General features: G+C 40.3%; 1 protein-coding gene across 1 annotated transcript in view; it reads right to left on the bottom strand.

Moving 5' to 3' along the window:
* Window positions 1-18,864, bottom strand: part of ANK3 (ankyrin 3) — a 333,563-nt gene that overhangs the window by 149,119 nt on the left and 165,580 nt on the right. The window contains exons 9-13 of the mRNA XM_078076917.1: window positions 12,876-12,974; window positions 6,735-6,932; window positions 4,838-4,936; window positions 2,201-2,299; window positions 230-328 (exon numbers count right to left, since the gene is read on the bottom strand). Coding sequence (XP_077933043.1) covers window positions 230-328; window positions 2,201-2,299; window positions 4,838-4,936; window positions 6,735-6,932; window positions 12,876-12,974 — 594 coding nt within the window. The remainder of the gene's footprint in view (window positions 1-229; window positions 329-2,200; window positions 2,300-4,837; window positions 4,937-6,734; window positions 6,933-12,875; window positions 12,975-18,864) is intronic.

The raw sequence follows: 18,864 nt of genomic DNA, 5'->3' as shown, positions 1-18,864 counted from the left end.
ACACAGAGTTCTTTCTGGCACAAAGTTCTTGTTCCATTTAATTTTGTCAAATAATTGAATGGACAAATGTGTTGGGATTTTTTTTTTTTTTTACAATATCACATGGATAGAGACTTTCATCATTATTTTATAAAAGTATTCCTGGAAGAGAGCATGCATGTGTTTAAAGGTTGTAATTAAATCAAGGGTTTTTTCCTCAACAGCACACACTTTCATGTGTTACACGTACCTTGGCTTTAGCTTCTACCTGAGCTCCGTCTTGCACCAGATACCTCACGACTTCGGCTTGGCCAGACCGAGCCGCCATGTGCAGCGCTGTTTCTCCTCTCTGGGGGACAGGAGCCAAAGGTAATTAACTGCAGCTCTCAAGAAGGGTGGCACATCTTATTTGCATAAAGCTTATGATGGAGGGCTTTTTTTTTTTTTTTAGGTAAAAAATAGTCCCAAGTACTTCCTTATTGAAAATGAGGAAAGGTAGGAAATTAAATACTCAAGAAGTTCACATCCACCTGATTCACGATGGAAGGACTGCTGTAACACTGGGGAGCCCAGTCTCTGTCAGTGTCATAAGTGTTGCTCTGTGTGGCCTCCTCAGGGCTCGAGAGCTGAATGCTCACTGGAGCCCAGCAGGAGAGGAGATGAGTGAAGGAGGGCACCTGGGGATGCTCCACAAGAGAGCCCCACGCCTCGCCCACGGGAGGCCACTGCTTCCCGATATGCGGACGGCTTCAGTCGCCGTGCAGGATGCCAGCCCTGGCAGACCACACCTTCCTGTTTTTCAAAAGCAGTGGCAGTTTTGATGTATACTTCTTAAGCCTGGACCACAAAATCAGAGTTGCTCCCAGAACAAAACAAAAACCCAAATCTTCAGGGGCAACATAGACACCCCTGAGGGCCAGACTCGGCTGGGGTTGGCTGGTTTGCACTCTCTGCTTTATCTCAGCACACCAGTATCCTAGTCTGCACATTATCCCATGGGGTCATTTTCTTTGTCACTGGACTCCTCCACCCCGGCCATTCCCTCATTTTCACCAAAGAGAATTGAATTCATACTATCTATTCATTTATTTAATAAAAAATGAAAACCACATAGAAAACATGGATAGACAGAAATAAAAAGTCACAGAAATCAAATAGACTCTCTCACACCACTGATACCCACCTACAAATTCCATTTATAAATCAAGCCTTGCTTTATAGGATATCCACCTCCCTGGCAGGATATACAAAGACACATTTCACATGTAACTTGTTACTATGTTTACTGGTAAAGCATTGGGGATAGAGTTTATCATATTATCCAGGGTCCTCTTTATGAAGGGAGTCCTTCACTCTCTGGCATTAGTAACAGAAAAGATTACCTGTCAGCTGAGAAGCTGGTCTGTTGCTATCTTGTGGATGTGCTGATTTGGGCGCCAGAAGACAGAGAGCCTTACTGGAAGCCCACCCTCAGGGGAGTGTGCAGGACCTTGCGGATGGCCCCTTCTGTGCTAGAGTGTGGTTTATTTGATTTTTACTGCTTTGGTGCTCATGAGTCCAACTAGGGTTCTTAGGCTTGCAGTCTGTTACGCTAATAACACTATGATGTCAAACTTAAAAGTCCTGTAAAATAATGTCAAATGCCACGTGTAGATCTAGGGTGAGAAATCACTTCTCTGATACTTACTCTGATATGAGTCTCATGGTTCTGCAGAGGAATGATTAGTGTGGAAAAACAATATCACCCAATAATCTATGAACATGGATTTGCTATAACCATGGGTTTGCTATAACATGGTGAAGCACACTAAAGAGAAAAATTACTTTGATTTTACTTGAAATTACAATAATGATAATTTGAAGTGCTTCCTCAACATGAAACACTTCCTAAATACTGCTATTGTAAAAAAAAAAAAAAAAAAAAAAAAAATTCTTCCCCCCAACAAAAGCTATTTTTCAGAGCATAATGTCCAATAGTAACGTATCTGTAAGGCTAATGCACACAACCCATAAGCCCTAACAATTTGTGACCAGCTAGCAATTGAATGGATCTTGCCTTCGAAGTAAAGGAAACCACAGGTATTCTCAAATTTTGTCCATTTAAGCAGTCACAGTAAATAGTAATTAATTTAATTATAATAAAAAATAAGTAAATAAGAGCAATCTTTACCAGTTTCTTAAATATCCATAATTGGACCTTCTTTCTTAAAAGGATACTTACCACATTGGTAGTGTTTGGTGAGGCTCCATGATGCATTAGTTGTGATACGATATTTACATGCCCCATGAAGGCAGCAACATGGATTGGGGTAAGGCCCGACTAGGAAGAAAAGAGTTTGAAATGTTGTGATCTTATCATAAATAGGTTTTGTCTGCCTGCCTCCCTGCCTGCCCCCCATCCACCCACCCACCCACCCACCTTAACATAACCACTTGAGTGATCAGATCAGAAGACATCAGGACATTGCCTATTATGGGCACAGATTCTATAAGATAATGTATCAGTACATGATCATCATTTCCTTAAAGCAGGTTCAGTGATTATGAAAGACCTATGTCATATCCACTAAGGAAGAAAGATTTCATGTATTTTATAAAGATCCATGAGAAAAAATTAGAGAAAAATGACTTGAAGTTTTTTTCCCTTTGCTACCAAACCTTCTTTATGCATATAATTATGTGTGTGTGTGTTGGGGGTGGGGAGAGAGCAGTGTGCATGTGATTACATACATATTAGTAAAAAGTTGACTTTTATTTCAGATCTCATTTTGGCCTTTAAAAATGATTCCCATGCACTAAGAATCAACTGATTACATTATACACGAAAGAGCATGGTACTTAATGCCAACTTTCTAATAAATGAGCAAATCGGCATTACTAGCTTTAATCATTTAATTTTTTAATTTTATGATTATAAATTAATATTTATAGTTTTATGACATGATTAAGGGAAATAATACAATGGTCACTAGACTAGACTTTAAATGTTATGTTTGTCTCAATCCCCCCCCCACACACAACCCATAACATTTGTGCTTTTTATGTGAAATGATGCCACTTGTAATTTTTTAGAATTTCATTCCACTTGCAACATGAACATCATCATTTGGTAAAAATATTTAAAAATATTTAATATGGCTAGAAAAAGGTAATTTTTTTTTTAAAGAGAGTGAGAAGGAGATACCAATCACAACAGAAATTTGAGAAATGTCAAAAAAATGTCAAAAAAATACGTGAAAGGAATTCTGCCTAATAAAAGTGAGGTAAAAGGCAAAAGAGAAAGAATTCTGGTTGCCCCGCCTTCAAATAGTGGGAACGGAGGAAACTGGAGAAAAGAACTGTGTTGTAATTTGGCACTTTTTTCCATCAGCAGGGGGAGTCATTAGAACATATGCAGGGCCAAGCCCTCTTCTCGGTCTGCCCTGCCTTTGAAAGCTCCGAGGGAGTACCTACAGGTCTGGCAGCAGTCCCTTCTCAGCGGCTGACGTCTCTGGATATTTATTCAAACATCAGTCAAAAAAATTTCATTTCAGAGCCCATTCTGACCTTTAAAAAATGGTTGCTGTGCACTGAGAATAAGCTTTTAAAATCACAGGTGCCATAATAAAGCCATAAGAGTGATGAAAGAACAAAGTAGTATTAATATTTTCAACCATTTAATAATTTTAAAATTGTTACAAATCAAGGCAAATATTTCATTTGCAGATAAGAAACTGAGGCAAAGCAATGGTCACTGGGCTAGATCTCAAATTTTATATTTGCGTCCGATGCACCAGTCTTTATTGGTGCATTCAACGACCTTTACTGGATGGCCTACACTGTGCTGCTGGCATCTACAGACCAGCGGGACTCAGCCTGCGCTAGTGGAGCCTGGGCTTTCTTGGGGCAGGTGAGCCTAGGTCCTAAGGGCTTCGATGGAAATAGGCACGGGAAGAGGCGCTCTGAGGAGGAGCTCCTAGACCAGGCCAGGGGGTGAAGGATTTCCTGGAGAGGGTGGCCCCCGATCCCATCCTGGAGCGTGTGTAGGATTAGCTGAGCAAAGAGGGGGTGACACATGGAGGGTGCAGAGATAGGGAGGTGAGTGAAAGGGTGTCCGGTCTAGGGAGGTGCCCCGGTTGGCACCTATGGAGACCGGGGTGCTGGGGGTGGGGCAGCGATGGAGAGTCTGGAGGGCTGGAGGCCAAGCTTGGGTTGCTGTGGGGCAGGCTCAGCACGGGCCCTGGTGGAACACTCCTCTGAGTTCCATGTCGGTTTGTACAAAAGAAACCTAGAGCTAGTCCTTTATTAACTTCAGCAACTCTGTGTTTCATTAATTCTGAATTTTGAGAGAGAGAAAGGTTCAGTTTACAAACACGGAGAGGTGGTGGTACACAGAGTTTCTCAACCTTGGCACATGTGACATTTTGCGCCAGATAATTCTTTGGTGTAGAAGGCTGGCCTGTACACTGTAAAATATTCCGTAGCATCTGGCCTCTAGCCTCTGGACACAAGTAGCACCATCTGGCTGTCACAGCTAAAAATACCTTCAGACTTTGTCAGATGCCCCCTGGGGGGCAAAATCACCCCCAACTGAGAAGCGCTGCACGACAGGATTTCATGTAAATTATGCTTTCAGTGATGGTGCCACTCACCCTTGAGCACGAAGCGTGTGTTTTGGATGATGTGTTTGCACTCATCCCCCCCCATACACGTGTCTGTTCTCCGGACGTGCAGCCCCTCGGGTGAAGGGTTCAGAAAGTAATCAGTAGCGATCACATACACAGCAAAATGAGCTGCTCATGGAGGATGGCTCTGAGAGTCCAGCTGTGAAGGTACACCCTGGTGACCTGGAGAACCCCAGAAATCCTACTCCCCTCACCTCGGTTACGGCTTGGATGGATGCACCGTGTTTCAGAAGGAGTTCCATTACTTTAATTCGATTCTTCTTGCAGGCAATATGAAGAGGAGTAAAGCCATTCTGAAAGGGACAAAGACATAGAAGCATGACTGCTTTTCATGGAAATCCAATTCCTCTGAGTGTGGCAAAATGTTTGGAAAATGATGTTCTGCAAGAATTTGGAAGTACATGAAACAAGGAGGGGTTAAACAGAATGCAGATGCTTTTCTGGAAGCGTAGGTAGTCTAGCTGCTCCTAGAAATCCACAGTACTCTGGTGATCATGAACAGGAAGTGAATTTTTGTCGCAGCCTCTTGGTAGCTGAGGCAAAATGGTCATGCATTTTTTTTTTTTTTTAGATTATTTTATTTTGGAATTCACTCTTCCAAATAATATGTCCCTCCCTCCTCCATCTCATTTCAAATACAGACTAAAAACAGCTGGGCCCGAACATTTGTCCTCACAGTCAAAACTTTGCCAATGCCATTCAGTATTCTCTGCTGCATTTTAGGACAACTACAAGACTGGTTCTAGAATGTTTTCATCCCTTCCAGTTTTAAGGTTCAAATAGGTGCTTACTCCAAGGAAGCAGGAAACAACCCAATGTTATTGGATCATTTGGTTTAATATTTAATCTAATAAAGGAGTCTGCTTTTTAACAAATTACCTCCCAAATCGTACTGCCTGATAATTGAGACCACAGAGCATTTTTCAGTCGCCATAGAGAACCATCAAGTATCAGGGTCCACTATAAAAGCTTACATCAAAGTCACTAGAGGTGTTTCCATAGCCATTCTGAGACCGTTTACCTGGCCATAGTCCATCCCAGGAGGACTGGCTACAACCTCCACATGTTGTGAAATCTTCCGAGTCAGAGGAAAATAAGAGTGAATGCCCACACCCTGTTCTAAGGCTTTTTTTTTTTTTTTCTTGTATGGAAAAATGAGTCATGATTGCTAATTTCTTTTCCTCCCTTCTCAGAATTCAAAGATATGTTTGATATACTGGGCAGGTCAACAGCTCTTGAAATGCTGCTGTGGTAAAAGCTTTTAGAGTGACAATGACGGCCTGGGGTCGGAGTGCTCCTCAGTCCTCGAGTTTTGGGCCCCCAGAGCAGCTGAGGTGCTGGGGAGCCCTTCGGACAGGGAGACAGCACCAGCTGGAAAGGAACAGTGACCCTTCTTAAATCAGTTGATCAGATGACAGGCTGTACCTCAAAATTGCTCGTCAACTCACATGTTTTCCCTAACATTTGGTGACTGTTTTTTTTCCTAAACATGGGTGCTTATTCCAAACTAAATTTAAACAGCTTACCAAATTGGGATTATTTATTTTTCCAAAGACAAAAACACTATCTCATCAAGAAAATCAAACTATAATACAGCTAGGGGTTAAAATAACAGATCATTTTAGGAGTTAAGACTACAAATCAGGCCCAAATTTTCATTTTTATCAGTAGGAAAAGGAGATGACAGGCCGTACGTTAGCTTACATGGTAAACATAACACAAAATTTCAGCTCACAAATTCCCAGACCGCTGATGTGTAAGAGAAAGTTTTTTGACCACTTTGCCTCATGTTTTTAGATCTCAGAAAAATAATTTAATTCACATAAGTTTACCTTCAGTAAGATAAGTGTGACCACCTCAGTCTTTTTTGTACTTACACAGTCTTTGGGTCATACTTATGTAAGATCCATCAGCCTTGTTCACGTCAGAAATAGGCCGTTTCTTTAAAGGATATTTGAAACAGTTGATAGGACGTACACTTTATTTAACTAGACCTTCTGTTTTTACCTCCTCAAGGTAATCCCTCTCCTGCGGAGGTCGCACGTTGTCAGCAAGACAACATAGGCTGGACCTGTTGGCTGAGCCACTCACCAGGGCTTTGGCATTGGGGTTCGCTTTCTTGTCCAGGAGAACCTTGGCGACTTTGTAATGGCCACAGTGGGCAGCCACGTGCAGGGCAGTCAGGTAGTCATTGGTGACGTCATCCACGGGCACGTTATGCTGGAGGAGAAGCTGCACACAGTTCAAGTGATCCCCTTGTGTGGCCATGTGCAATGGAGACAATCCATTCTGGAACACGCAAGAAAATCAGAGTTTACTGTTTTACCTTTTAAACGCAAATGTGCCAAACACAAAATACAGCACAAATATGAAAAGATGAAAACCTAGTTTTTCACACAGAAATACCTTCTTTTTTTTAAAAGTTTTTTTTAAGTTCTATTATTTAAATTCCAGTTAGTTAACATGTAATATTACTTTTAATTTTAAGTAAACTCTATACCACACACGGGATCAAAGATCAAAGTCGCATGCTCTACCAACTGAGCCAGCCAGGCACCCTCTTTTTAAAAGGTTTTGATGATTGTTTTGAACTATAGCTACTTTTAAAACTAGTCCTCTCACTTCTTTTATCAGTTGAAAACAAATTTTCCAAGATAATTTCTTTTCTGATTTAAAAATAGGGTGAATTGGGGCTCTTGGGTGGCTCAGCCAGTTAAACATTCCACTCTTGATCTCAGCTCAGGTCTTGATCTTGGGGTTGTGAGTTCAAACCCCGTGCTGGGCTCCACGCTGGACGTGGAGCCTACTTAAAAAAAAAAGAAATGTGAATTGCACTAATGTCCATTATTTATCATATTCCCAGTTAATTGGAATTCTTTTTTTTTTTTTTTAAAGATTTTTAAGCAATCTCCATTCCCAAAATGGGGCTTGAAGCCACAACCCTGAGATCAAAAGTTGCATGCTCCACCGACTGAGCCGGCAAGGCGTCCCTGGAATTCTTAATATTTAAGAGTGAAAAAGATTAAAAAAAAAAAAAAAAAAGCAGAAGTAGATTGGTATTCATTACACTGGTTTTTATTTTTCCTTACAAGTTACTAACACTTGATATTGATTAATAAAAAAGATCTGACGAAAACAACACATTTCATTTCATATCAATGTAGAAATGAAATTTTTCCTCTTCCATCAATCTGGTGCCCCCCTGTGTCTGTGATGAGGAAAGGCAAGGCACTGACCAATTCATTAACTAACGCTTGCCTCCAGTTTAAATGTACTGGGTTCAATGACACAGTTAATCACGCGTGGTAGGAATAAGTAAAAGAATTCTTTAAAGAGTTGCGAGAAGAAATGAAGCGGCTCAAAGGTAAATAAAGCCTTAAAAACAGGTTGGAGGGACATTTAGCATCCAGTACTTGTTTCCCAGTGAAGGTAAAAATAAGGTATTTAGATGTCAGTCCTTTCAAGCATGCTTCCTTTAAATATGGAGGCAAAGTGGAGGAGCCTGGGAAATTTCTAGAGAATCCAATTATCAAGAGAGGCTCTATCAATCACTGTAACATAGTTTAACATATCTGGGGGGTGGGCAGGAAGCGAGTGCAAATTCAGTTTCCAAAAACCTTGTCATTGGTGAACTTTGAAAATAATGATGGATTAAATAGACACAGATGACACAGGGATTTCTGAATCCTCTGGGCCAAGGTATTTCCCGTAATTTATCTATAAATGATATAAAATAGGAGATCAAGATAGGAAGAAACAGTGCAAGCCTTCCCGTAGCCGCTCTCACGGTACCATTCATTCACTGTGATATATTTCAACACAACACTAGTTGTGTGCCTTGAAAGCAAAAGGTTCATGGATTATAATTTCCCCAGATTGCCCGGCATATATAGGAAAATAAATATTCATGTAACTTTAAAGACTTCATACATGGTCGGTCAATCAGAATATTTCTGCCTAAAAAATTCCACTCTAACAGTCTGAATCAAAGTAAACACTAATGTGCAACAAAGGATGGGGACATTTCTCATTTGAGATACTGCCTCCCACGAGCATATGTACATAAGGCACTCCTTTCCTTCCTGCCAAGACATTCCTTTGCTTTATGTTTTGAACGGTGAAGTAAACAAAGAAACAAAATCTCAGAGATCAAATGACAGTCGTGGAGAGTAGAAATGGGAGGCAGTGCCAACAAAAGAAGAAAATTCTCTAACATTACACAAAATAATATATGAGTAGGTAACTTATAGGTCATTGGAGAAGGAGAAGAAAGTAAAGACCATCTGCCCTAGGGAGAGGGTTCTTATTACATCCTGTTCCCTCATAAAGCTGAAAATACAGATCCAACACGACGGGTTTTCTTAGCTCAGAAAGATGAAAGCTTTAAGGAATTAAACAGATGGCCTTAAAGCCAGGAACGCATTCATTCACTTAACGTTCATTCAGGAAATGTTTCTTGGAGGTCTACTGTGTGCCAGACAATAATTTAGGTGCTTGGGGTACCGCACTGAAGGAGGCAAAATCCTTGGTTTCATTTTATCCAAGAGAGAGATAGCACGCAAGAAGATAAGCTAACAAGAAGGCCTCCCTGAGAAGAAAAGATCGGAGTTGAAAAATGGGTGGAGACCGCAGAGATCTGGGACAAGCTGAGGGCACTCATCTATAGGCACAGGACGTGAGGACAAACCTGGTGTACTCTGGGAAGCGGAAGCAGGCCAGCTGGCTGGAAGACGGCAGGGAGCAGAACAGGAGATGGGGCAGAGAGGTGGTCAGATGCTGGTCAGGAATTTATTAGTGCAAGAGGACATTTCTGAACAAACATGGTATACGTGACCTATGTGTATCCATCCTTTCCCAAACTCCCAAGTGATTTAAAAGATGAAACCAGAGAGGGAGACAAACCATAAGAGACTCTTAAACTCAGGAAACAAACTGAGGGTTGCTGGAGTGATGGGGGGTGGGAAGGATGGGGGTGCTGGGTGACGGACACTGGGGAAGGTATGTGCTATGGTGAGCGCTGTGAGTTGTGTAAGACTGATGAATCATAGACCTGTACTCCTGAAACAAATAATACATTATATGTTAAAAAAATTTTTTTTTAAATTTTAAAAATTAAAAAAAAAAAGATAAATTCCACAAGGAAATACACGTGTGTGTGTGCAGGCCCACCCACATACACCCCCAAAACACACAGGAAAGGAAATAAAAACAGATGTGTGATGTCTATAAATTTTAGAATGTGAAAAGAGGGTTTAGTGTGTTAACACATCTGGCAGAAGAGAGAAGGTGGAATGCTAAGTGTCTGTGAAGGGGTATCATCAGCGGTATACTGGTTAATGTTTAACAACAACAGCTCTTTGAAAAAGAAAAACCCCAATATGTGGCCTTTGCCAATCCCCATGGCGTAAAGAACCCCACCATGACCGATTTCAAGCCATCAACATGATGTCACTGAATACAGAACTGGAAAAAGATGCACACAGTAGGCTCAATGATCGGGCTCCAACATACCACTGGGTAAAATAAAGACAAGTGATTTATCTCTCAGATGCCCCGAAGGCAGGGGATATAGAAACACAGCACACCTTGGAAGATAAAGATGAGGCTTGGAGTCAAAAGCAGGATTGGTTCACCTGTGTATGGAGCTGTCAGGTTTACAAAGCCAGATGATTGTCCCTTGTCCTTACGGGAAATTAGGAGTTCAGTGTCCGGAGAAATTGAAGCAGAGCGATTCTGGATGCAGGAGCCTGAGCAGAGCATGGGGCAGTGGTGAGGCTCTGGACTGAGAGCAGGTGCTCACAGAAAAAGGAAGGATGGTATGGGTGTCAAGGGTGTGGCCTCTCGAGTTAGACTGCCTGGGTTCAAATCCTTGTTCTGCCATGAACTGAGCTACCTTGAGAAAGCTTTTTTATTGCTTTGGGTCTCAGTCGCCTCATCTACAAAAAGGGCCTAATAGTAATACTAGTGCCTCATTGCGGGGTTCAATGGGTTGATATATGTAAAGTGCTTAGAGCCTGCTATGAAGTAGACACCACGTAAACATTCGTTATCACTGTTGTGACTGGTGTATGCGTAGAGGACTGGCAGAATGACAGCCCCTTTTCCTTTTTCTGACTCTGAATGTACTGACATAGCCGTACACTGCAAAAGATTGGAGGATTCGTCTCTCAAAAAAACTGAACTTCCCAGAAAAAAGGGTAACTAACTGTGACATGGGGCGACGCGTCCAACCACCACCTGATACACTGTCTACACTGTGTATAGAATTTCCTATGCCAGTGTAGACAGGAGCCCTGTCTACACTGGCATAGAATTTCCACACAAATGTTAGTGCCTGACACGGATGGTGAGGAACAGACATCTGTGGGAAACCCCCAACATGAAAGAGAGAGCCAAAGCCAACAAAGAGAAAAAAGAAACTGTGAGGAATTAGGGACAGAAGAGAGGCAGACAAAAATTAAAGAAAAGTTATCTCGAGTGTTCTCAGAAACTATATTGCATCCATTAAACAAGAACTGGATACTTTAAGGGGTGCCTGGGTGGCTCAGTTGGTTGGGCGACTGCCTTCGGCTCAGGTCATGATCCTGGAGTCCCTGGATCGAGTCCCGCATCGGGCTCCCTGCTCGGCGGGGAGTCTGCTTCTCCCTCTGACCCTCCCCCCTCTCATGTGCTTGCTCTCTCTCATTCTCTCTCTCTCAAATAAATAAATAAAAAATCTTTAAAAAAAAAAAAAAGAACTGGATACTTTAAGAAGTTATCAGAGAAGAAGAAAATGTTCTTGCACATTACAAGCACAAAGAAAAAAAAAAATCAAGGAAATTCCTTGGAAAGAAAGAAAAGACAATGAGATGAGCAAAAGGGAGAAAAGACTGAGATAGCAATTTTATTTTTAGCTATGCCTTATTGTTTTGATAAAATAAAAATTAATTTTAAAATTTAAAAATTAAAAAAAAAGATAAATTCCACAAGGGCATACACGTGTGTGTGTGCAGGCCCACCCACACACACCCCCAAAACACACAGGAAAGGAAATAAAAACAGATGTGTGATGTCTATAGACATGTCTTTTTTCCACCTCTACTGCTGTCTTCCAAGCCACGTCACCACTAACTGGACCCTGCAGCAGCTTCCTTACTTGTCCTCCATCCCTCCTTGGTCCTCTCCAGCCCCATTCCCAGCGTGCAACAGTCAGAGTAGCCAGATCATGTCAACTAAACCATGTCATCTGCTGCCTAAAAAACCCTTGTTCTCTTAAAAATTAATTGTCTGGTCCATCTCCACTAGGGCTGTTGAGAAAACACTGACCAGAGTACTTGCAAACAGGAGTAACATGTGTTTTTGTTGTTTTGATGACGTTTGGAAATAAGGCTCTTTAGAAAGCTTAATGCAGGGGGCGCCTGGGTGGCTCAGTCCTTAAGCATCTGCCTTTGGCTCAGGTCATGATCCCAGGGTCCTGGGATTGAGCCCCGCATTGGGCTCCCTGCTCCTCGGGAAGCCTGCTTCTCCCTCTCCCACTCCGCCTGCTTGTGTTCCCTCTCTTGCTGTGTCTCTCTCTCTGTCAAATAAATAAATAAAATCTTAAAAAAAAAAAAAAAGCTTAATGCAGCTTCCAAAAATCACTGATTTGATTAATAAAAATAGTTATATCAAAATTTATTTACAAATATTCTCTCTTTTTTAATAGTGTCAAAATGTTTTATCAGAAAAATCCAGAAGACATTTTGTAAAACATTCATTATCATGCATTCCTTTTGCATATGTCAACTTCGCCAAAGGCCCAAGCAAGATGCCATCTTTCCAAAATTTCCAGCCTTTATCAGTTAAACAATATCCTCTTTAATAGTCTGTGAGCCCTTAAGAAATAAACCAAAGGGCTGGAGAAAGAGAGCCAGCACCCAGACTTTCGAAACTTTAGATCTTGTATTTTCTTTCGCCAATAAGCGATCATTGCTGAGCTATAAGATCAAGCATTCAGTGTTCCCAAAATAAAGCAAAAACAAGCAACACATACAAAAATGACTTTGTGGCAGAGTGCACTCCATCAAAAGGTCTCATAAACCCAAACTGATTTTGAGGTTCTCCCAAGATCTGAACTAGGCAAGTACTCTTCATTGCTAAGTTGGAACAGTATCATTTTTCTACTATTCAAAAGGCAGTTAAATAAGTTAAATAAGCAGTAAAGGGATGTAAAGCTAAATACAGTCCATGTCCAAAAACTTGGGAAGAAATTACCTTGGTTTTTGAAAGAATGGGGGCAGCTCGATCGAGCAGCATTTCCACCACCTGCTCATGACCACTCCTTGCTCCACAGTGCAGGGGCGTCAGACCATCCTGTGGAACAAAGGCAACACTTTCAGTTGGATTCGCTGGGAAATTCCGTAAATGCGGTGTATTTCTTCAGGATTCGGTGCAGCATCCAACATGCTGTGGACCTGTGACTTTAAAACATTTACTCACATATCTCAAAATAATTTCCTATTCTTAACCAGAGAACTAAATTTTTCATAAGTTTAAGTAGTTGTAAAGTGTATAATTTCCCACATATTAGAATACTCACCGTTAAAAATATAATTGTTTCACTGCTTTTTCCATATCCAAAGGAATTGAAATACCATAAGTAATTTGATACCCACCATTTTAAAAAGTAAAAAATAAACTTCTAAAATAAGAATTTGTTTTTTTTAAAAGGTCAACCTCATTTTATTTTTTTTAATTTAAATTCAATTAGCCAACATACAGTGCATCATTAGTTTCAGATGTAGAGTTCAATAATTCATCAGTCGCATATAACACCCAGTGCTCATGACATCACGTGCCCTCCTTAATGCCCATCACCCAGTTACCCCATCCCCCCACCGACCTCCCCTCCGGCAACCCTCAGTTTGTTTCCCAGAGTTACGAGTCTCTCATGATTTGTCTCCCTCTCTGATGACTTCCCATTCAGTTTTCCCTTCCTTTCCCTATGATCCTCTGCACTGTTTCTTATATTCCTCATATGAGTGAAACCATATAATAATTGTCTTTCTCTGATTGACTTATTTCCCTCAGCATAATACCCTCCAGTTCCATCCATGTCAAGGTAAACGGTAAGTATTCATTTTTTCTGATGGCTGAGTATTCCATTGTATATATGTACCACATCTTCTTTATCCATTCATCTGTTGAAGGACATCTCAGCTCCTTCCACAGTTTGGCTATTGTGGAGATTGCTGCTATGAGCACTGGGGTGCATGTGCCTCTTCAGATCATTACATTCGTATCTTTGGGGTAAATACCTAGCAGTACAATTGCTGGGTCATAGGATAGCTCTATTTTTAACTTTTTGAGGAACCTCCATACGGTTTTCTAGAGTGGCTGCACCACCTTGCATTCCCACCAACAGCGTACCAGGGTTCCCCTTTCTCCACATCCTCGCCAACATCTGTAGTTTCCTGATGTTAATTTTAGCCATTCTGACTGGTGTGAGGTGGTATCTCATTGTGGTTTTGATTTGTATTTCCCTGATGCCAAGTGATGTTGAGTATTTTTTCATGTGTCTCTTGGCCATTTGTATCTCTTCTTTGCAGAAATGTCTGTTCATGTCATCTGCCCATTTCTTGACTGGATTATTAGTTTTTTGGGTGTTGGATACTAGCCCTTTATCTGATATGTCATTTGCAAATATCTTCTCCCATTCCGTAGGTTGCCTTCTAGTTTTGTTGACTGTTCCTTTGCTTTGCAGAAGCTTTTTATCTTGATGAAGTCCCAATAGTTCATAAAATAGGAATTTGTAATAGGAATTTGACATTGGTCCTTTCCCTCTTGCATTTCTCTGTCCATTTCACTTCCCCTACAAAAGGAGGGAAAGAATCTCAAGCAGACTACTTGCTGAACACGGAGCCAACATGGGGCTCGATCTCATGACCCTGAGATCATGACCTGAGCAGAAACCAAGAGCTGGACGCTTAACTGACTGAGCCACCCAGGCTCGGTATTTTTAATTGTGTATTTTTAATTAATTACCATATCATATCTCTTTGTTATGAAAATATAGAAGTTAAATTTTAAAAAGTTTACAGATTTCCTGAGAATATAAGCTTTTAAAGCATCAAAAATAAATCTCCTAATTGGAGTTATTATAATTATTCAGACATAATTGGTAAAAATAGTGAAAATATTACAAATTTTATGATTACTATACAAGAGCACCAATTTATTAAAAAGTTCCTCTCTTAATGAGAAGTATGTTCTCACAACTAGTTCATGTATCTGCTAATGAATATTAGTTATTCTGGAATGAGAGAGACAGCATCAACACTATCCCTTTTTTTTAAGGTCAAATGCAGTCTTTTAAAATTTTTTCTATATTTTAAAAATTCCAGTATAATTAACATACAGTGTTATATTGGTTTCAGGTAGACAATATAGTAATCTGACAATTCTATGCATTACTCAGTGCTCACCCTGATAAGTGTACTCTTAATCCCCTTTATCTATTTCACCTATCCCTCTACCTACCTCCCCTCTGGTAACCATCAGTTTGTTCTCTATAGTTAAGAGTCTGTTTTTTGGTTTGTCTCTTTTCTCCTTTGTTTCGTTTCTTAAATTCCACATATCAGTGGAATTATTGACTTATTTCACTTAGCATTATACCCTCTATATCCATCCATGTTGTTGCAAATAGCAAGATTTCATTTTTTATGGCTGAATAATATTCCACTGTGTGTGTGTGTGTGTGTGTGTGTGTATACATATTTTTTTTTTAATTTTATTATGTTATGTTAGTCACCATACATTACATCATTAGTTTTTGATGTAGTGATCCACGATCCATTGTTTTTGTATAACACCCAGTGCTCCATGCAGTACGTGCCCTCCTTAATACCCATCACTGGGCTAACCCATCTCCCCACCCCCCCTCCCTTCTAAAACCCTGTTTGTTTCTCAGGTCCATAGTCTCTCATGGTTCATCTCTCCCTCCAATTCCCCCCATCCCCATTTTTCCCTTCCTTCTCCTAATGTCCTCCATGTTATTCCTTATGTTCCACAAATAAGTGAAACCATATGATAATTGACTTTCTCTGCTTGACTTATTTCACTTAGCATGATCTCCTCCAGTCCCATCCATGTTGATGTAAAAGTTGGGTATTCATCTTTTCTGATGGCTGAGTAATATTCCATTGTATATATGGACCACATCTTCTTTATCCATTCTTCTGTTGAAGGGCATCTCGGCTCTTTCCACAGTTTGGCTATTGCGGACATTGCTGCTATGAACATTGGGGTGCATACGGCCCTTCTTTTCACTACATCTGTGTCTTTGGGGTAAATACCCAGGAGGGCAATTGCTGGGTCATAAGGTAGCTCTATTTTTAAATTTTTGAGGAACCTCCACACTGTTTTCCAAAGTGGCTGTACCAACTTGCATTCCCACTAACAGTGTAAGAGGAACGGTTCCCCTTTCTCCACAACCTCTCCAACATTTGTTGTTTCTTTCCCTGTCCATTTTTGCCATTCTAACTGGTGTAAGGTGGTATCTCAGTGTGGTTTTGATTTGGATTTCCCTGATGGCTAATGATGATGAACATTTTTTCATGTGTCTGTTAGCCATTTGTATGTCTTCTTCAGAGAAGTGTCTTTTCATCTCTTCTGCCCACTTTTTGACTTGATTATTTGTTTTTTGGGTGTTGAGTTTGAGAAGTTCTTTATGGATCTTGGATACCAGCCCTTTATCTGTAGTGTCATTTGCAAATATCTTCTCCCATTCTGTGGGTTGCCTCTTTGTTTTGTTGACTGTCTCCTTTGCTGTGCAGAAGCTTTTTATCTTGATGAAGTCCCAAAAGTTCATTTTTGCTTTTGTTTCACTAGCTTTTGGAGATGTATCTGGAAAGAAGTTGCTGTGGCCGATGTCAAAGAGGTTACTGCCTATGTTCTCCTCTAGGATTTTGATGGATTCCTGTCTCACATTGAGGTCTTTCATCCACTTTGAGTTTATCTTTGTGAATGGTGTTAGAGAATGGTCGAGTTTCATTCTTCTGCATGTGGCTGTCCAATTTTCCCAGCACCATTTATTGAAGAGATTGTCTTTTTTCCATTGCATGTTTTTTCCTGCTTTGTCAAAGATTATTTGACCATAGAGTTGAGGGTCCATATCTGGGTTCTCTATTCTGTTCCATTGGTCTGTATGTCTGTTTTTGTGCCAGTATCATGCTGTCTTGGTGATCACTGCTTTGTAATATAGCTTGAAATCGGGCAACATGATGCCCCCAGCTTTGTTTTTCTTTTTCAACATCTCCTTGGCAATTTGGGATCTTTTCTGATTCCATACAAATTTTAGGATTGTTTGTTCCAGCACTTTGAAAAATGTCGGGATGGCATTGAAGGTATAGATTGCTCTGGGTAGCATAGACATTTTAACAATGTTTATTCTTCCGATCCATGAGCATGGAATATTTTCCATCTTTTTGTGTCTTCTTCAATTTCTTTCATGAGTGTTTTGTAGTTCCTAGAGTATAGATCCGTTACCTCTTTGGTTAGGTTTATTCCGAGGTATCTTATGGTTTTCGGTGCTATTGTAAATGGAATCGTTTCTTTAATTTCTCTTTCTACAGTTGCGTTGTTAGTGTATAAGAAAGCAACTGATTTCTGTGCATTGATTTTGTATCCTGCCACATTACTGAATTGCTGGATGAGTTCTAGTAATTTGGGGGTGGAGTCTTTTGGGTTTTCCACATAAAGTATCATGTCATCTGCGAAAAGAGAGAGTTTGACTTCTTCTTTGCCAATTTGAATACCTTTTATTTCTTTTTGTTGTCTGATTGCTGTTGCTAGGACTTCTAGTATTATGTTGAACAACAGTGGTGAGAGTGGGCACCCTTGATGTGTTCCTGATCTTAAGGGAAAGGCTCTCAGCTTTTCCCCATGGAGAATGATATTCGCTGTGGGTTTTTCATAGATGGATTTTATGAGCTTGAGGAATGTTCCCTCTATCCCTATACTCTGGAGAGTTTTAATCAGGAAAGGATGTTGTATTTTGTCAAATGCTTTTTCTGCATCAATTGAGAGGACCATATGGTTCTTCTCCCTCCTCTTATTAATGTGTTCTATCACATTGATTGATTTGCGAATATTGAACCACCTTTGCATCCCGGGGATAAATCCCACTTGGTCGTGGTGGATGATCCTTTTAATGTATTGTTGGATCCTATTAGCTAGGATTTTGTTGAGGATTTTGGAATCCATATTCATCAGGGATATCGGTCTGAAATTCTCCTTTTTGATGGGGTCTTTGCCTGGTTTGGGGATTAAGGTAATGCTGGCCTCATAGAATGAGTTTGGAAGTTTTCCTTCTGTTTCTATTTTTTGAAACAGCTTCAGTAGAATAGGTATTATTTCTTCTTTGAATGTTTGGTAGAATTCCCCAGGGAATCCATCAGGCCCTGGACTCTTGTTTTTTGGGAGGTTTTTGATCACTGCTTCAATCTCGTTACTGGTTATTGGCCTATTCAGGTTGTCAATTTCTTCCTGTTTCAATCTTGGCAGCTTATAGGTTTCCAGGAAGGCCTCCATTTCATCCAGATTGCTCAGTTTATTGGCATATAGTTGTTGATAATAATTTATAATAATTGTTTCTATTTCCTTGGTGTTAGTGGTGATCTCTCCCCTTTCATTCATAATTTTATTAATTTGGGTCCTTTCTCTCTTCTTTTGGATAAGTCTGGCCAGTGGTTTATCAATCTTATTAATTCTTTCAAAGAACCAACTTCTAGTTTCATTGATCTGATCTGCTGTGTTTCTGGTTTCTAATTCATTGATTTCTGCTCTAATTTTAATTATTTCTCTTCTAATGCGTGGCTTAGGCATCGTTTGTTGCTTTTTCTCTAGTTCTTTAAGGTGTAGAGTTAGTTGGTGAATTCGGGATTTTTCTATTTTTTTGAGTGAGGCTTGGGTGGCTATGTATTTCCCCCTTAGGACCGCCTTTGCAGTATCCCACAGGTTTTGGACTGATGTGTTTTCGTTCTCATTGATTTCCATGAATTGTTTAAGTTCTTCTTTGATTTCTTGGTTGACCCAAACATTCTTGAGCAGAGTTGTCTTTAGCTTCCAAGTGTTTGAATTTCTGCCAAATTTTTTTTTGTGATTGAGTTCCAGTTTTAGAGCATTGTGGTCTGAGAATATGCAGGGAACAATCTCAATCTTTTGGTATTGGTTGAGACCTGATTTGTGACCCAGTATATGGTCT

The sequence above is a fragment of the Halichoerus grypus genome, chromosome 7 (genome assembly GCF_964656455.1).
Source record: "Halichoerus grypus chromosome 7, mHalGry1.hap1.1, whole genome shotgun sequence".
Lineage (NCBI taxonomy): Eukaryota > Metazoa > Chordata > Mammalia > Carnivora > Phocidae > Halichoerus > Halichoerus grypus.
Note: the sequence above shows the minus strand (reverse complement) of the source record. Positions and strands in the feature narration are given on the sequence as shown.